Consider the following 19,119-nt stretch of genomic DNA (forward strand, 5'->3'; position numbering starts at 1 on the left):
ATCTCCCCGAATCACAGTTGCTTGTGTTCACCCACAATCTACAGCGCTCAGCATTCCTGAGGTCAGCAACCTTCCCAACTCAGAATCTGGCTTGTTTTGCTCCCTAACAATCTGCAACGTTCGGCAAGCCACAGGTCAGCAATCCCCCCCTTCCCCGAGTCACGGTTGATTCCATTCATTTACCTCCTACGGCTCCCAGCGAGCGGAAGGTCAGCAATTCTCTCCTTCCAGAATTATTGTTAACCTTATCCACTTACCTCCTGCCATACCCCACGAGCTATCGTCAGCCTTTCCCCGGTCCCACAAATCCTCTTGGCACAGTAACGTACAAGCTGTGGCACCTCCGCATCCCACAATTAGGCATCGGTTTCTTCAATTGCGCTGTTTACTAAGTCTCCTACCTCCTATATCTCCCCGCAAGTCAGCCCACCTTATTCTCTTATTCCATAATATTCGAAATTCTAACTTACGCTCTACGCTCCGAGGGAATCCAGGGTTAGCCGTGGCGGTTGCCCAACATCCCCAGCACAGCTCACTTACTCTCTGTATCCCCCAAATCTCTGGCATCAGAAATACACCGATGTAAGGCATCAAGATAAGGGACTTCTGCTTACCTTCTGCAATGCGACACAGGTTCTGAATCAGCTCTATCTCCCTCTAATAGCTCTAAACTGACACACCGTCTAAAAGACAACGCAAATTTTTTATCAGTCGTGCACTAGATAGTCCAAGCCCGGAGCCCTACGTACCTGCAAGATGTTGTACTCTTTCCCCCGTATATAGGCTTTGATGTTCCTCTCAACCAGCATTCTGGTTATAATCTCATCTTTCTGGAGTGCTGCTACGTTCACTGCCGTGCCGTATTGTTTGGATCGAGCATTCATATCCCCGCCGTCATCCAATAATCGCTCAACTACTGTCTGCTGCCCTAGCCACGTGGCGCTCATCAAATGCGTAAAACCACTAGGAAATGGACGATACCGTCGGTTTGTTCCCCAGTACACCTTAAGCCAGGTCAGAAATCTTCTTGATCCACCTTTACAAATCTGCCGCGTGATCTCGAATAACTCCATCTGCTGCGTCCCCGATTCCCGGAAATGGCCTGCCCAATTGCTCGCGGCGTAATCCAGAAAGCCATGTTTCCGTACATAAGCAGCATATTCAGAGTCTCTCCCCCTATATGGAGAATTTATCGCTAATGGGTCGGTTTCAAAGTCGTCCAGTAATAGATATGAGATGCATATGTTAGCCAATATAAAGTTAGACTCTTCGGAACACAGGGTGTACTGCCAGTTTCCTTGACCCGATAATCGTCCCTTAATCAAGAACTCCCTCGCGGTCTGGTGAACGAGGTGGACCTTCGAATCAACAACTCGCACGAAAAACCCGCACAAATTTTTCACTGTCCTATCAAATCCACCCGGAAGATCCCCGATGTCCTTGCTTGTTTTGTGGTCTGGCCTAATTTTGAATGCGATATGCATTTCCTGGAGTGTTAGAGGCCTTGCTGCTGCTACCACTATATGTAGGATTCGTCGTGCTGTGTCGGGCTCTGTGTTTTTATCCAGGATCTTGGTATATAGTTCCGGTAGATCGCGCGGAGCATTGGAGACAATGCCGCTAAGCACCTCCCGCGACTGGTCCACACTATCCTTCAAAACCTCGAGAACAAGAGAAACCCAGAGGAATGTCCGATCGGCGGAGGATTCGAGTAGATTTCTCAAATATCCAAGCTCCCCAGGTTGTCCCCAAAATGACTCTAGGCCCCTAATCCCATCGTTTATAACAAGAAGAACGTCAGTCGTAATGGCGCTGATCTCATCCTCCCCCCTCAATCGGATCGTCCGTGGGGGTGAGCCAAGATCTCTCTCGATTCTATAGTACGGGCGGCTTGTGACCAGAAATTTCAAAGGAATATCAGAGGTCTGCGATTCAGGGAGAAGGGAGATGCGACGGATAAGCTGAGAAAGAGTCACATCCTCGCACTCATCCAGGCCATCCACCACACAAATTACTTCGCCGCACCCCCCCGAAGCCACCGCCGTAACAAGGATATTCCACAATGTGTCCACCTCCTCCGTAAATTTCTTCCCTTTTGCCCTCAACGCTTCTACAGCATATTTATAGAGATATTTTCTCTGCGAAAAAAGCTGATGTAGGATTGCGCAAAGAGCAAATGTTGCCCTTCTCTGTTCTTCATTGCCGTCCTTAAAGAAAAAATAGCAAACGATGGCACCCGTTCCGCTTTTCAGATGGTCCACGAGGAATGAAGCGATAACGGATTTCCCGCATCCTGGGTCCGCCGATAGCCAGAGGAGACTGGGTGTTGTTTTCCCCAACCACTCCTTATACTTTGGGTTTTCTGTAACCCAAATGCACGTTCCACCAACTGGCTGTCGAACCTGGTCTTTATGAGACTGGTATCCAGACGTGTATAGGCATTGCAAAATTTCGGGATAGCCCGAGGACAAGTTCGCGCCGCCATAGTGAATGTTTGTGATGTTATCAGAGTTGAGTCTATTATGAGAACCACGATTGTTGCTAAAGTCGCCTTGAACACTGGTGGTGGCTGCCGACCTAGAAGGGTGGTTGCATCAACGATTTGAACAGCCAGCAAATGCGACAATCTCGGGGAATACCATTGGGGTGAAGAAATGACTTACAAAGGGATGCTTAATTCTGGATTGCTCATCTTAGGGACGGGTCCTTGAGGTGCGAGAACTCGTGTTTTGTCGTCGTGGGAGTCAGATATGTTTCTTGGCACAAGTAGAGATAGTTTTCAGCAGGGTGAGGAAGCATAGAAGAAACTGAAGGGTCAGATCGGTTAGAAACTACCCTCTTTCAAGGCCCCAAACCGATTTGTGTGCGTCACAATAGAGCTACCAATCCCAACCAGTCATTGATGCTGTATCTGCACCTGCTAGTGGTACTTCCAAGATGTACGGTACTGCGGGGTACAAGTATGGTATACGGAGGTGTGGAGTTAGCTTGCCTCTTGGGCCTAATACTGTATGGATGTATGCCGACTCGGCGATGCCCTGTGGTCGGCTACAAATAAGTTATATGAAACCCGCTGAAGCTAACCTTCCAACCGGCCGGCAGATACCGCCCCAGGACAGAATCATACTCGATTAGAGTACTGGTACATCTTCGCACCCCAAAGATCAATTTCCACACCTTGGCATTCCACACAGCCATGCAGAATATAATTTTTAATTCTGGGAAGCTCAAGTTCCTCAAATACTGTCAATACTCGAGCACAAGCAGAGGTACTATCGCCTTTGCAGGATGGGGAGTCCGAGTTTCTTGACGTTCCAGGACACTCCCTTTCTGAAGTGCCTGCAAATTTCAGAAGACCCAAATGCTCGAGTGGAGGCATTCAGCCCGGGGGCTGAATGCACTTTATGCAAGTTTTTTCAGCTCAATGACTTGCGGCGCGCCTAACCTTGCCCCACCCCAACAAATCTGTCAGATCCATCCGAAACAGGGCACCCGAAAACCTCTTCCTTGACCCCAGTGCTGAATTCCCTGACGAGCTGCCTGCCCAGCCTACCTCTCTTTGTAACCATGCTCTCAACGGCAGGGCTACCATCCACTGTCTTAAAACAGTATGATACAATACATTACCAGGTTCGCCAAGACAATACAATACAGGGAGTAATTTAGCTAGACTTGGCGAGGAAATCTAATTTTCGGCATCTCCGATGCCCAAACGACCCAGCACTCTTGGTGAGCTTAAGTATTGGCAGCAGTTCACAGAGTTCGAATAACCACAGGAGAGAGTCAGCCTGCCTGGCAATGAATTTACTGTTTCAGACCGCCCAAGGAATGAGGTTGTGGGTCAGGAAACACTGAAAAGCTAAGATGAGAACATACTTGTAGCCTTAATCGTCGTGGTAAACGGAGATACGATATTTTTTACCCCATTCCCGCAGACAAAATTTCTGTCAAATCAATTCACCCATGTCTTCTTGGCCGCATCTGCATGCACACTCGAGTATGCGCTTTTCTGCTCTTACCTCAAATGCTCGGATACCGATAATCCAATTATTCATCCCGCATAGGAATCCTCACGTTTGACCGCCCTAGACCCCCCCGAGTTTGGCACTTTGCATGGGAGTTGCCAGCACAGAGAAAACCTTTCAAATACCATGGAAAACGGGGGGGGTACCTTTATAATACTATTCTTGGCAAAAGCATACCATCACAAGGTTTCACATTGCAACGATCAACAAAATATTCACTCTAGCACAGAGTTCCCCAGTCCTTTTACCCCTCAAACAATCCAAAAATATTGTAAAAAATCTTATAAAAAATCCAGAACTACTTGAGACCTGCTAATATTTTTCTAAATTTTTTTTTTAGCAATTTTCTTAGGATTCTTGGCCCAAAAAATCACCAAGAACATACTACTATTAAGCGAGGTCAGACCGATGTGGTTCTGTGCGAAGGTTTCACCTTTTCCATGCTAGTATATTTCTCGGTCAATGGTATCCGGAAGGTTTTTTCGCCAAGAGCATGGTATTGAAAAGGTTCACTCGGACCATGTGGGGGCAGGAGGTGGTGCACCACCATCCAACTCTCATTTCTGCTAACCCACCACCCGGGGCGGCAGCTTCCATCTGTATTGCTACGAGTGTTAAAATTGGTCGAGGACAAAAATCCTGATTCCTGTGACAACCTTCAATTTGAAATCTGACACCTCCTTCGCTGATAAGCTTCATTCCAACGCCTGGTGACCCGGAGTTAACGCGAGGGCTCCAGGGGATTATGGAAGGTCATTCAATTGCTGAGAATTGTACGATAAGGAAGATCCAAAAATATAGAACCTGATGACCCCATAGTTCGCTAGAAATCACGGAGGCTACTCGGCATGCTCAGGTAGCTATTTCATCGTTTGGACAAATGTTTCGGAGATATTCCTTGGATGAATGCATCTGCCGCAGGAAACAAGGTCAAAAGCAGGAAAGTCAAGGAGACTGCACGAAGGCTATGAACCGTGGGAGTCTTTGTGAATGATGTCTTTTCCTCCATTCTTGCGGGTGCAGGGGAATGGGAGGCACGTCCAGTAGCGGATATGTGTGGACGTTTTTTGCCTTGATTTATTTAGAAAAAATACTCCTGTCTTCTACCGTTTAGTTAGACAAGCGGATGGGAACAAACGGAATTCCACACTCCTCCCAAAAGTCGCCCCCTCCCGATCGAAGGCGTATTTCATTTGCTTTAATCGTTGCCCTCTAAAATACTTAGCAAGGCGAATTCATCAGACTCCTCTATCACTGGTAGAGGGGCTACCATGCTCTGAGACCTGACTGGATATGTACAGTACGCTCAATTATTTCATTTTACGGAAAATATAATACGATGCCTAGGGAAGAAAAAAAACCGGGGGAGGAACAGAATGGCCGGCCGATGGGGTTGCTAGTCATGGGTTACTTTAATCCCAGAACATGTGATAGACCTGGATGTCTTCTATGGGTCGGGAGATTTACGTTATCAAGTTTATGTCCTGTACTTTTCAAGGCCACTATCGTATCTCTCATCTTCGGGAGACAGTGCTTTCAGTCCGAGCTACCACACTACAAAACTCCCCGCTGCTCCACCAGATCCGCCGATCCGATCCACGGAATTCACAAAAACAAATTTGATACTCTCTAATCGCCACCATAATCCCAAATCATTCAACTACTTGTAAAGCTCTAGCAGGCCAAACACAATCAATCGCCTAGAAGGTTTATCATACACTTCCAAGGCAAATTCAAGATATACTTTGAGCCGAGCTAAAGCCGGGAGTTGGCTCGATACAAGTACTAGTACACCTCGATGCACAACATTATTTGTCCCAGTACCAGTAGTGTAGGAAAAGAAAAAGGGGAAAGGGGCAGATATGAGTAGTTGGATATTAACCTCACTGCAGACAATCACTCCATCTCCCTGTCTCTATTTTGGCAGTCACCCAACCAGCTTTTCGTCCATCATAATGCCCTCCTTGGAGCATCTGCCCAAACAGCACCGCAGCGAGAAAATCCAACGCGACAACTATCCGCCCCCTACGAGTACTTACTTGTAGGTACAGTACAGTATCACACTAGAGCCGAATCCAGTGAGCGGCGCCATTTCAAGTTATTTTTAAACGCTTGGCTTCATCCTTTTCAGTGTAAGACCTGAACTCACTACGAGTATGTGTAACCAGCAGAACCCTAATCCCAACTGGCGCTTTCTACAATAACAGACTGCGTTCAATTCGCCATTCGAAATCCGACCTATTATGATATATCTTTTAACTCCAGAAAATTCTCTGTAAAGGAACTACCCCCCCTCCCAACCAGGCTACCAACTATATAAGACTTTCGATTTCCCCTACCACTTCGCACCGAAAGATGGACGAAGTGGATAAAACATGGTTGCCCCGCGGGATTTCGTGTCAATGGCTACTGCTTGTTCCCCGTTCTCCACTACCCGAATGTGAGGTAAATTTTTAGCCGACAAAAGATTGTCCACTTTGTACTGTACTCTACGAGTAGTTTTCGGTAGCTTGCATATTGAGAGCACTCGCCTAACCCAGCGCCTTTATCAACTTTTTTTAGGGCAGCTTTTACGCTTATCGTACCCCGGAGGTGAAATATTGGAGCTTCCTAGTCAGAGGCGCGCGCGGTTTAGGGTTTATACGCCTGCATATCCCGGCAGAAAATGAACCAACCTGTATCGTATCCTAGTTATCACCCTAACAACTTGTTACCGGTATAGTATCTACGGAAGCATTTCCTCCCTTCGCCAACCGAAAAATCGGAACCACTGTCAAATGACAGAGCGGGAGTCGTGCTCAGGCACTAAACATGGGAGGGGGTGTCGGGAAAAACACCCATGGTGCCTTCCAGTGACATTTCCGGTCAGTGGTCAAATCGAGTATGATATTCTACAGCACCCCGTGCGTTGCGTCCACAACAGACGAGGCCGGCAGAAGACAGAGCGATAACTTGATCACTAACATGATGATTTTGGCAAAACACAAAAGAGGTCGACAAATAAGGGAGGAATATCGCAAAAAAACATCACCTACAATCCTAGAGCCCTGTTTCCCCCTCTTATCCGGGTTCTGTGGGCCATGCCCAAGTTTGTATCACGAATGGTCAGTATTAGTATGAAGCGGAGTTAGTCATATAAATAAACACCTTCGAAGACCTGAAGATGTTCACGAAATAATCGAGATTACACTATGGGCCAAATAAAATAAAAAAAGCCCAACTCAGAATACACCCCTCCGCCGACTCTCAAAACTGCCGACAGCATACCCTCATCACCTCTCGAAAAACTCCAAGAGCGCAGAAGAAACCTCCTCCTCCCTAATGTTATCATCCCTCCCGCATAACCAGGGAGAGTTGCTGGCTAAGAAATTCGCCCAGAGCTAGCCCCGGGGAACCCCCCCCCCCACCCCTTCAGAGGCTAAGGCGTCCGTCGCAACATTCCAGAGGGGCGGCGCTTGTATAATATCCAGGTTGAGGCTTTCGCTTTCGATCATCTTCTCCTGCTGATTGTGGTCCTGCATTTCATTTCGTCCAGCTTGCATATCCCAGCTAAAGCCCTGCACCATGCACAAGACTCCTCCGCTGTACGGTGCTGTAATGTCGACTTAACTCTTATACTCAACCGTCCTCTCCAGAACATAGTGTGTGGAGCTCCCGGCTCATCAATATCAAGCTCCACCTCCGCCCACCCCACCCTCCACAACCCCGTCCCCCGGGTCTCCCGACAAGGCGGCTCTTCTCTACCGCGCTAGTGACGTCTTCAAAAATGGCTGTTGGGCACATGTGCGATTTCACTTGCGAACACGCAGAAGTGCTTGACATTATTGCGGCTTAAGAATTCTCAACTACCCAAATGAACCCCAAGTTGCGCTACGATATCCAAATCTGTAGGGTATCATACGGCTAGTCTATAATACTAAAATTTATTTTAGTATGGAATTCTACGAGCAAAGCACAAGTTCTAACGACGCTAACCACTTTTGGAAGAATAGTAGTGACCCCAGTCCATCACCGGTAATCATGAGACAATATCAATTCTCAGCGCTCAACTTCATTTGTACGGAAACCAGTATGAAAACCACATATATGCGCCCAACGCCCTAGAATTCTCTCCCCTCATTTACCCATCCCCTTTCCGCCCACCTCAATCCCCAATGGCATCCCACGCGCACACAATTGGCCTCATCCCCGTACGCCTGTCACAGACGCGTAGTCTCCCCCTCCCTATACTTTTAAGCAAAAGCTAAAGCAGACCTCTCCAGCCGCGACAGCTGCCTAGACCCTCCCATTTGGTGCGTACCTATTCCTCCTCTCCACACGAGTCGCGCTGGTCCGTCACAGCACAAAAACATACGTTAGCGACCACGTCGCCGTGAGCCAGAACGAACTCGGGGCGATGAATAAAACCGAACTGGGAAAGACAGAGTTCGGAAAGACCGAGATATCTCGCGGTGAGGATCCGCAGAACCCTGACCCGCTATTCTCGGCAGGAAGGTGTTTGGGGAATTACCTTGAGACGGTGCCAATGGCTATGATCCTCGCTGCGCTTGCGGAGTTGAATGCGGGGAATCGAAGGTTGGTGAATTATGCCCTGGGGGCATTGTTTGTGGGAAAGGTATCGCAGATGTGAGTTTTTCCTGTGGGTGTGGGGTTGAGAACGGTGACGGGGCAACCGGGGGGCTAATTGTTTGATAGTAAGTTTGGGTTTATGAGGAAGGGCACCTGGGGGAGAGGTCGGGTCATAGGATCCCTCGCTTCCCAGGGAGTTTTGGCTGGAATGGCAGGTTATTGTGCTTATTTAGTTCGGGATTATTGGGGACCGTAGACTTTTGGGTAGTATAGGTTCAAAGGAGCGCGTGACCCTAATAGAAGCTTCTCATAGTATGATACATGCTATTTGAGTACATCATTCCCAAAACGTAACCACCGAGATCTCTATCAGACTTCTCTACAACACCACACCGAAAAAAAAAACCTCTACCTCACCACATAAACCCACCCTCTCCACTCACCCAAAGCATTATAAGGATCAAAATCAAATGACCGACATTAAACACCCTCACTTCCCCTCAACTTCCACCACTCCTTCACCTCCACTTCCCCAGCAATTAGCACCAACCCGCTCCTCTCTCAACCTTCTTGTCCTCGCGGAATCCCACTTTGACGCCTACGACCTCATAACATCCCAAAACCTCTACAATGAGCATCTAGCTCTCTTCCCCCACCCCTGCGCAACAATCCACTTCAATATTGCGGCAATCCACCTCCTTCTTTCATCTCCACGGGAAGCCCTCTCCTCCCTGCGCACTGCCACGTCGATAGATCCCTACCTCGCCGTCGCACAATACCAGCTCGGGGCGCTACACCTCCACTTTGGCGACCTCGGCCCGGCCCGAAGAGCGTACCAGAGTTGTCGAGATATCATGTGCGGCGCGGCGGTGGATTACGAGCAGGTTGGTATGAAGTTTGTGCTTGGGCCGGAGATGGTTAACAGAGGCTTGGAAGCGTGTGAGGGGATGGTGGGAAAGTTGGCAAGTGTTCCCGCTGGGCTTTTGTTTCGGGTTTGCGACCGCAAGGCTCGTGTTAGAAACATGGAGGTCGGAAGGGGCAGCTGGGGGTTTGGCAAGGAGGGGAAGGTGCTGGCGGTTGGGGGACCTGCGAATGCGATTGACCGCAGAGATTTGAATTCCAAGTGGGAAGGGAGTGCGAGGAAGGATTATCGAGCAAAGGAGGAGAGGGAAAACGTGGAAGAGGTGAAGGAGGTGGAGGTGGAGAAGAAGGAAAAGGAAGGGAAGGCCAAGGGGGTTTTGAAGTGGTTTGGGAGAAAGTAGGCAGATGGCAGAGTCTTCAAGGGGGTCATGGAACCGACGGGTGATGAACAGGAGGGATCAGTAACAGGCATTTTTTTTGTTACCCTACTTTGATGAGTTCACTTTCTGGTTTGCCCCCCCGTATTTCAAAGGTCTCTAGGGAACAATTTCCCTGCCGAGCGACAACGAGTACGGTATATCAACACCTCTTCCTCGATATCTAAAGAGATGGCCTTGTAAGCACTTATATTACCTTACGGTACCGCACTGTAGCAATCGCCAGCGGGCAAGATCCCAACACCCCCACTACACCCCGACACACCCAGTGATCAAAAGCCACACTCACGAATCCACCATTCCGTGAATCCATCCCTCCCTCCACGAACCCAGTACGAAAGAGGACCGGTATTTCACCGGGAAACGTTAAACTGTGGCTCCGTAAGTATCCTGCCAGAGCACAATTCTATACACATCAGTGCAATGGGATAAACACCGACGTTCACATACCGCTACTCCCCCCCGCTAACCCTTAAAAACACGAGTTTTCCATAGACGCTATAGACCCAGTGGATAACCCCCCACCCACCCCGAGGTCCTCCCGCCACTACCAAACAAGCTCTGCATTCCCAACTCCGGACCGGCAATCACACAAGAGTTCCATCCAGTCAAGTCCCCCACTCCCCCGCCCCACAACACGGCAGTTTCTATGATACCAAGATGAGCACCAGTTCCAGCAAACACCGTAGCTTTTGTGAAAAAAAAAATGAAAATGAAAAACGTCGAGTTCAGCCCGAACCGCCAGACTCTACAGCACTCAAACCTCGGAGAAGAAATTGGCGCAGACGCTCTAGCGCTTTACGAAGAGATTGTGAATAATTGTGCGCACTCGCTCGCTGATGAGGGCAAGGGCAGGAGCTCCGGGTAAATCCCGGTGTAGGGGGGGTTTGAAAACCTTAACTGAACTATGATATCGGCCGGGTGGGGTTCGGAATATAGTACTCATATCCGAGTTCGCGGTATGAATGTTTCGATCCCGCGCAAAGCCTGTGGAGAGGAGAGCGGATCGGATCGAATCGGGATTCGGAAGAGCTATATAGTACAGTAGCGCCAGTAGGTTATGCACAGCCCCGAGAAGCGTCGAGTATAGCACGATACCAGGAATTCCCCACCCATCCAACATGCGGTCGAGATTCTCGGGATGAGTGCAGCACTTTTGCATGGGAATTTGTCATCCGGCACCTGGTTGATGCCGTGTATGTTCCATGGCTCATGGACCGGAGTGCGCGGATGAGGGCGGGGGATTCATGCGTGGTGTTTTCCTCTTTGCCTGGTGCCTACGCTTTCGGTGGAGTGGCGTCGGGGTGTGTGTACTAGTACTGTATATTCTTGTAAGGCGTTTATCCGGTCAATGTGTCTGTGGGTAGGTAGGTTTGTTACGGGGCGTTTCCTTTGGCCAATTCATGTTAGGGGTTGATTGCCGATGCAAAGAGATATCGGGTTGATTTTACAGGACTGTAAGGAGACTGGTGTTGTCACGTGTGCTTTTGCCATCTTTGACTAGATATGATACCTGGCTGGGGACTTCATCCAATATCTCTGATTACTGTATTTAGTTATGGTATAAATATAAGGAGTCATCAAGGATCACTCGTTCAACCGCTCTCAACGCTACGTTACACACACACATCTCCCCATAGCCATAAGGTAAAGCCACTAAATAAATAAGTAAAGAACCAAAATAGAAAGGAAAAATCAAAAGGAGGAGTTGATGTCAAGATCAAGCCTGCATCTCTACCCTCCTCCCAGCCGTACCATACACCTCCGCAGCCTGCGTCATCCCGGCGGGCTTCTCATGCGCACCAACACCCATAACCCCTCTAGTGCCCGGAGCTCCACCGCCACCACCATGCCCACCAACAGTGTACTCCGGTGCAGGCACAAAGTTCTCGACAACAACCTTCCCCTCCCTCCCCTTCTGTTGCCCCTTCTTGAAGCCCCACCAAATCCCACCCCCAATCAAGGCGATTCCGACGATGGCCGCGCCAGCACCGATTCCCGCGATGGCTCCGGTGGATAGTCCGGAATTGGCGGTATTGCTAGAATCTGTTGGTGTGGACGGTGACGAGTTCCCTCCCCCCGTCTCGCTGGCGGCGCCGGCGGAGTCCACTTCCGAAGAGCCTGGGGTGGCGGTTGCTGGTGAGCGGCCTCGCGTGGTCGTTGCGCCGCTGCGGGCGGTTCCGGTGGCGGTTGCTGAACCGCTGCCTTGAGCGGGGGCCAACTATTTCGTCCACCGCATGTCAGGTTCTGATTCTCAGGGGCAAGGTAGACCGTAGGGGGTACAAACACTCTTAGCTAACAAACTCGCCGCAACCGGCATCCCGGGGTCGGCACAACTGGACCCGGGGCCGAACGTGCCGGGTGCGGTCTGATACCCGAATTGACCGGGCAGACAACAGAACGGTTCCTGGTCCTCGTTCTGCCAGAGCGTCCAGCTCGGGTCCGGACAGACGGGGAGTGTCTTTATCACCTCCGCGCAGGATTCCTCTGTTTCCCAAGTCAGTCACCGACAAACCTACCCGCTCTCCTTCCTCCCGATCCGAAGGGCAGAGAGTGCGAGGAAGGGAGGGGGGGAGGGAGGGAGGCATACTCGTAGGACAGCAAGCCAACGCTCCCATAAGACTGCTCGTTACGCAGACCATATCCTTCGGACAACAACCACTATTGCCAGTGCATTTCTGAGTTTCCGCGGGGCAGTTGATCATCCTCAGACCCCATCCTCCGAACGAGCTGTTCTGACGGGGAAACAGGAGGCGTTTTGCACGGACTGGCTCCGCCCTAGTGCCCGTGAGGGAAGAGGTAATGAGGGTCAACAAGACAAGGAGAGAGGATGACGAGGCGAGCATCGTGAATGCGGGTACTGTACAAGTATCACACAGTAAAGAACGTGTCGTAGTTTGAAAGGAAACCGAAAACGCTCAAAAGACCCGGAATATCAGGGGGGAATAAGGAGAGATATACCCACGATGCCAATAGCACCGTGCTCAATCAAGAGCCAGTCACACTAAAGCTAAAACGGGATAAAGCGGAAACCCGACCAAAAAAAAAAAAAAAGGTAAAACCCAACCCGTTACGCCCGTTCCATTCATCTTTCAGGCACAGGGTGTGTGTGTGTGTTTTGTGTGACCAAGCGAGTGCATGATTGGGAAGAGAAAGGCAATCGGGGCTGAGATTAAACCCCTTGTTCTCGACCAATACATATCCCCGGACTACGCCATTGTTTAAGCTTATTCGCTTGTTGGGACCGCATTTGTCGCTTGGGTTTCTTGGAATGTATTAAAACGCTATATATGTCAGGGGTTGACTGGTTGAATGAGATGCCCACCCACTGTTTTTGCAAGACTCTGAAGGGGCGAATAAACAAGGTCGTGGAAAGGGGAAAAAAAGCACGACAAATAATTTCAAGCCTTTCTCTCTTACTTTTTGCGATTATTGAGGATCATCGATGTCGGATTAGTGCGGTATCATACCATTCGCGAATCCGAATCCTAAAAAATTTATAACCATGCCCTGGCCAAGTCTGTTTCATCCTTTCGACAAGTGTGTGCATGGCTCCGTGTGAGGGTGAAGTCAGGGTTCCCCAATCGATGGCCAAGTTAATCCCTGTCATCATCTACAGTATGGGATGGCATGAGATGCGTTGTGATTGGCCGCGGCACACCTCTCCACTGAATCAGATTGCCACTAACAATACTACTTGTATTTCTATTAACACGGGTGATCACTCGGGGGCTGTGCCATAGTTGCGGGTGCTTTACTCCAGTACTCGTACGGTAGGATTCATGGCCACAGTGCATCGCATTATTATAATAGCGTTACATTGGTAAATTTAAACTCACATCAGAAGGTATCACGAGTCGGGTTACAGTGCCACAAAGCTACGATGTGGCACGGTAAGCGGATATGAGTGGATGGCATCGAATTTGTTGACTCATAAATTTGCTCGGCGTGGCAGCGAAGATTAAGCTTTAATCAAACTTTGTCCAATCCCATTCTCTCCCTGACCTTTTTCTCGCCAACCGCCAGCTCCGAAGTCGACGCTGCTGCGTATAACCCTCCCAGCTTTCTCTCCATCCTATCCGTCATGAGTTTCGTTAGAAGCGCCTTTTCGCCCAAAGTATAGCACCCCAGGTATGATGGAAGGGAGGGAAAGAAAAACGAACCCATTTCCGCCCCCCTCCTTATCAATGTCGATAAACTCCTTCGTAAACTCACCGCCCAGAATTCGCTTCTCTGCTCAAGTAAACTCATGCAGGTAATCGTAAGTCACCGCCACCAAAAATCAGTGGGTTGCCCGTCTAAAAATGCCCAACGCACCTGCAACGTTCTTGAAGAATTCTTGCAATTTGGTAGCGTCCATGCCTAGACTGGTGCTGAGTTGGCCGTACTGACTGACGGTGCTATGGTACTTTAGTTGCGCGATGAAGCCGTCCTCCGCGCATTTCTCGAATACTTCTGCGGGCTCTTTGCTCAGCCAGAGTTCGTGAACTAGCGCTTCGTCGGAGCAGCCGAGTTTTTTCAACTATGACGGTTAGCCGAAGCGGGAGGTGAAGGGGGAGGGGGAGGGGGAGCGGAATGGTGGAGAACAGTGGAATACGCCTCTCTAAATGCGACGATAATACTCGGCCAGACCGCTTGCTCAGCGAATAGGTCCATGAGCGTCTCGTCGCGAGCAGAGCACTCGACAGCACCAGCCGTTAACCCTCCTATCCCCAAGGCAAGGGACAAGATCATTTCCAGCGCCCTTCCACTGAAATTCTATCGCACCCCTTATTAGCCCCACTTTTTCAAAGTTAAGGGGTAACAACAGTGAAAGAAGTACCATACATTCTCTACAGAAACAAAGCACGGAAACCCTCCCCCTTCCAGGAACCTACTCCTAACACCCGCACCAATCATCCTCGGCGCAACCATGCCAACATCAACACCCTCAACCTCCAACCTTTTATAAAAGACGTTAAACCCACTCGCTACGACCACCAACGCACCCGTCCTCAGGTTGGGCCCTATCTCTGAATTGTATAGGGCAGGCGCAACCTGATCCGGCACAAGCAGGAACACCACATCCGCCTCTTTCGCCCCCTCCGCGAAGCTGGTCACCGAAAACCCATCCGCGATCGCAGTCTCGTGATACGAATCCGTGCGGTTGGCGATTAATATCTTTGGCGCGGAGACGTCGGGGTTTGAGGCGAACGTGTCACGGAGATTGAGAGCCTGGGAGCGTGATTGGTTTCCGTATCCTGCGAACAGTATTGTCTTTGAGGATAGCGGTGAAAGCGAAGCGTCGTTTGGGCGGTAGATTTTTGCCATTGTGGATTACCGGTTATCTTGGTATTGACGTGCGAGAGCTGGTATCGTAGGGTACTTGTACCGGCGCGATGATGGGCCCCACAACCCCGCAAGGACGAATTTGCGGGGGATTGGTATGGCTCGTTCGGCTTTTCCCGCGGCGGAAGGTCTTGGGTTTGTGGTGTGATGCGGCTTAACCGAGGGTTCGGGGGTGTCATCGGGCGATGACGATGATAGAATGTGTGATAATGCGAGGAAAGGGGTGCGACACGGTGGGGTTTGTGGTCACTGAGGCCGGTTGCTCTGTGGGCTATCGAATATTCCCGCTATGTCTGTAATCCGGCTCTGGCACCGGTATCTTCCAGTGTTCATTATTCGCTCATCTACTCGATAATACAGCACTTTTCGGATCGCAAGACCCGGACATCATTTCGCCAATCGAATACCGTAGCTCCTGCATCGTATCGGTATATTATTCGGAGCACTTGGCGTGTACTGTACGAGTAAGTTATATTATAAGGTCAATTCCGACCCTTTAAAATTTGCTAACAGGTCTTTACGACCCGAACTCTCGTAGTTGGCGGACCCACCCAGGGATCTCCCCAGGACCCGCCTTTGGCACTACGGAACCGTGGCCAATGGTCATCTTTACGAGTGACCGCACATGATTACTACACGCTACCCAACCGTGATTTGCGGCATGTGGTCCGGCGTGCTGAATCCCGAAAACACGCTACCGGTATGCTCCGATAGGGATGCTTTGCAGCTTTGAACTTTTCGCTCACACACTGGTCGACTGTTTGAGGGAGTGTAGGCTGGGCGTGGCCCGTAGTATGGTTCCCTAGTGGCTAATTGGAGCTTTGTCGTCGGGGGGGGGGAAAGGAGAGCCGAGTTCGTGGTTAATCGGAAAGAGCTTCGGCCGGGGACGAGCTGGCTACTCGAGTAGATGGGGTCCTTTCGGGACGCGTATCACAGGGCCGTCCGCCGTATTTTACTCATCAACCATCCACAATCCACTTATACATCTCACGGAATCATATTTTTGGGAGAATTATTACTGCAAGTGGTGAGCCCGGATTATAGATATCGGATATTAAGACTACCTAATTCCAACCGCACTAGGTGCCTCGCATGTCTCCAATTGATGGAGAAATCGTTATAATGATCAAGACATACCCCCTTTACCCTAGTCTAAGCTAACGTCTTTAAATGTGGTCTCCTAACTGCACCCCCTGCCCCCCGGCCTTCGCAAAATGCTTCTGGACCTCCCTCCACCCTCTGACCACAACACCCACTTCAAAAAACCTGTCAACAACCCCGTCCACCCCCACCATCCTCTTCTCGACAATGTCATACACCTCACCGTCCCTAAGTACATACTTCCCCCCGCTCAGCACCTCCACTGCCTCCTCAATCTTCACAACCTCACTCTCGTACCCAGCCTCGTGCCGGCCATCGAACCCGTCGCCGTAATCCTCCGCACGCACCACGTCCGCAATGGTGGCCAGGTAATAAAACGCAACATACATGCACACCCCGGCGCGTTTGAAGTACGGGATCAATTGCATGTGGAATGCTTCTGCGTGCTCCTCGTCGGAGCCGGGCTGTAGCGTGTTGTGCGATGTTGCGAGCAGCGTGGGGGTGTACCCGGATTCTTCGCTCGTCTCGCGGATGGCGGTGGCATGGATGGACTCGTTTATGTCTTTGCGGCCGCGGGGGAGGAACCAGTCCCAGGAGGTGCGTGGGGTTGAGGGGGAGTGGTGCTTGTGCACCAGTACGATGGAGGAGGTGGGGATGTGGTAGGTGCAGGTTGAGGCGGCGAGGATGAATTTGCCGGTTGGGTAGGTTGTTGGGAAGAGGGTGGTAGTCATTGTGGCTTCGTGAAGCGAGGAATGGAGGAGGGAAGTTGTGTGGTATGCTAAAGTGTACCTCGAATCGTGTCTAAACAACTACCTGAAGATGAAGCCGCTCAATAATCTCGAGCCTCGTGTTCCAGGATGGCGGGGTTTGTTCGTGTAAGGAAGCCTACAGGAGAACATATTGCATAGAGGGGAATATAAGGTGTTGGGGAGTAAGAAATCATAAGGCTGGCTTTTGACTCATCCAACTTTCAAAAGATGAGGCTACGGCAGTTCCCCAGATCCCAACTCGCCCAAAAATCGGCCAAGGTTGCACCGCCCGCATCTGGCGCCAAGCATTGGCTAACTCTTCCCCATCTCTTCACTTTCCATACACCTGGTACAAAGGTGGATATCCCGACACGAACATCCAACGATAAATAGGAAAAGCCATTAATCTTCACTATGACCCAGCCAATAATTTTTCGCAACACTAGGCCTGCTTGGATTACTGATTACTTGTTGCAGCCGATCCACGGATTGAGATTCTATGGAATATTCCCCATAGATTTTCAACCCATGGATTGTTTTTCCTCAGGACGCTAAACAAGGGGAAGATTTTTGGCTGCGACGGTGAAATTGGCCGGTCCTGATTCATGCAACTCAGTGCTTGAAAAGCGGGTAATTTGGTGGTGTTGTGCTTGAGTCCTCTGAATCCATGTGAAAAATTACCTCTAAAGTTAGGGATAATTATTTTTCTAATAGATTTCACAACCAAACAGCAGACGGTCGCACGGTAGTCTACTTGTGCAGTACCGCTACTAGAGTATTTTTCATATCCATGGATTGGAGGTCGTCTCGGGTTTTACGTGCAACATCTAGGGGCCGCAACGCATGGAGAAATCCATCAACCAAACGGGCCCTTAGGCGATTGTAGGCTGTCCCCCCGCACATTGCAGGTTAGCGGCGCTATTGCTAGTAGTCCATGTGCTCGAAAAAGGTGTGATATCGACCGGTACGATAGGATACGAAGGGACGTCTAGACTTACCCCTCCCAAGAACCCTAACCCTCCCACCTCCTGCCAACGCAACCCCAACCACTCAAATCATCGAAAGCCATAGTCTAACCCGTCCCCCGTTGAACTTCCACCGCATTGCTTCATCACCGATACCCCACCATCCCCAATGCCAACCCCTCGCCTCTTCCTTGCCCGCCACGGCGAAACCGCCTGGACCCTAACCGGCCAGCACACCGGCGTAAGCGAGATACCATTAACCCCCCACGGCGAAACCCAAGTTACCCTCTCCTCCGCCGCCCTAATCGGCCCCTCGAAGCACATCGACCCCGCAAACCTTACGAAAATATACATCTCCCCGCGGATCCGCGCGCGGCGCACGGCCGAATTGCTCATTCCGGATACCCGGGCTACGGAGGTGATTTTCGACGAGCGGGTGAGGGAATGGGGCTATGGACGGTATGAGGGCTTGAGGCCGAAGGAGATACTGGCGGACCGGAGGAGGAGAGGGTTGGTTGTTGAGGGGTTTAGTATTTGGAAGGATGGGTGCGAGGACTCGGTGGATGGGTTTGGGATTGGGAAGGGGGAGAGTCCCAAGGGGATTGAAGCGAGGATTGATGAGATTATTAAGGAGATCCGTGGTATTCAGGGAGGTGGGATAGAGGCGGGGAGGGGGGACGTGGACATCTTGATTGTTGGTTTTTCGTCTATTGGTTAGTGGGCTCTGGCTAACCTGGCGGTGGTGGTCGTTAGGTTTCTCATGGTCACTATTTGAGGGCCTTCACGAAGCGCTGGCTTGGATTCTCGTTGGATTTTCCCTTGACTATGGTTCTTGAGCCTGGTGGAATTGCCACACTTACGTATGCTCCTTCACCCCCTCTATTCTCAATGCATGGTAAAACTGACCACCTACCCACCAGTTATGCACACAACAACGTCAACGAGCCCGCACTCCTCCTTGGCGGCACCTTCAGACCCGGGGAATAAAATCGTCAAGGATATGATATAGATCTGTCGTCGAGCTCCTGGTTCATTATATAGACTCTAGATAGCACGGTTTATACCTGAATTATACCATTATACA

At 50.3% G+C, this 19,119-nt stretch overlaps 5 protein-coding genes; 1 reads left to right on the plus strand and 4 right to left on the minus strand.

The window, feature by feature from the left end:
• Window positions 1-8,864: 8,864 nt before the first annotated feature.
• On the minus strand, window positions 8,865-9,927 carry GSTUM_00008318001 (uncharacterized protein; the record flags this gene model as incomplete). XM_002839981.2 has 1 exon in its annotated part: window positions 8,865-9,927. One exon carries the CDS (start codon window positions 9,925-9,927, stop codon window positions 9,742-9,744), a length of 186 nt encoding a protein of 61 aa, XP_002840027.1. The 3' UTR covers window positions 8,865-9,741.
• Window positions 9,928-11,612: 1,685 nt separating this feature from the next.
• Window positions 11,613-12,738, minus strand: GSTUM_00008320001 (uncharacterized protein; the record flags this gene model as incomplete). Its single annotated transcript, XM_002839982.1, has 3 exons — window positions 11,613-12,113; window positions 12,180-12,379; window positions 12,483-12,738. The coding sequence occupies 3 exons, from the start codon at window positions 12,736-12,738 to the stop codon at window positions 11,613-11,615; spliced, it is 957 nt and encodes a 318-aa protein (XP_002840028.1).
• A 1,058-nt stretch (window positions 12,739-13,796) lies between these two features.
• Window positions 13,797-15,323, minus strand: GSTUM_00008321001 (uncharacterized protein). XM_002839983.2 has 5 exons: window positions 14,720-15,323; window positions 14,480-14,650; window positions 14,210-14,414; window positions 14,056-14,125; window positions 13,797-13,967 (listed from the first exon to the last, which is right to left on the minus strand). The coding sequence occupies exons 1-5, from the start codon at window positions 15,200-15,202 to the stop codon at window positions 13,865-13,867; spliced, it is 1,032 nt and encodes a 343-aa protein (XP_002840029.1). The 5' UTR covers window positions 15,203-15,323; the 3' UTR covers window positions 13,797-13,864.
• Window positions 15,324-16,269: 946 nt separating this feature from the next.
• GSTUM_00008322001 (uncharacterized protein) lies at window positions 16,270-17,194 on the minus strand. XM_002839984.2 has 1 exon: window positions 16,270-17,194. Exon 1 carries the CDS (start codon window positions 17,050-17,052, stop codon window positions 16,387-16,389), a length of 666 nt encoding a protein of 221 aa, XP_002840030.1. The 5' UTR covers window positions 17,053-17,194; the 3' UTR covers window positions 16,270-16,386.
• Window positions 17,195-18,204: 1,010 nt separating this feature from the next.
• Window positions 18,205-19,119, plus strand: GSTUM_00008323001 (uncharacterized protein; the record flags this gene model as incomplete). XM_002839985.2 has 3 exons in its annotated part: window positions 18,205-18,729; window positions 18,789-18,895; window positions 18,956-19,119. 3 exons carry the CDS (start codon window positions 18,205-18,207, stop codon window positions 19,020-19,022), a joined length of 699 nt encoding a protein of 232 aa, XP_002840031.1. The 3' UTR covers window positions 19,023-19,119.

The sequence above is a fragment of the Tuber melanosporum genome (genome assembly GCF_000151645.1).
Source record: "Tuber melanosporum whole genome shotgun sequence assembly, scaffold_45, strain Mel28".
NCBI lineage: Eukaryota > Fungi > Ascomycota > Pezizomycetes > Pezizales > Tuberaceae > Tuber > Tuber melanosporum.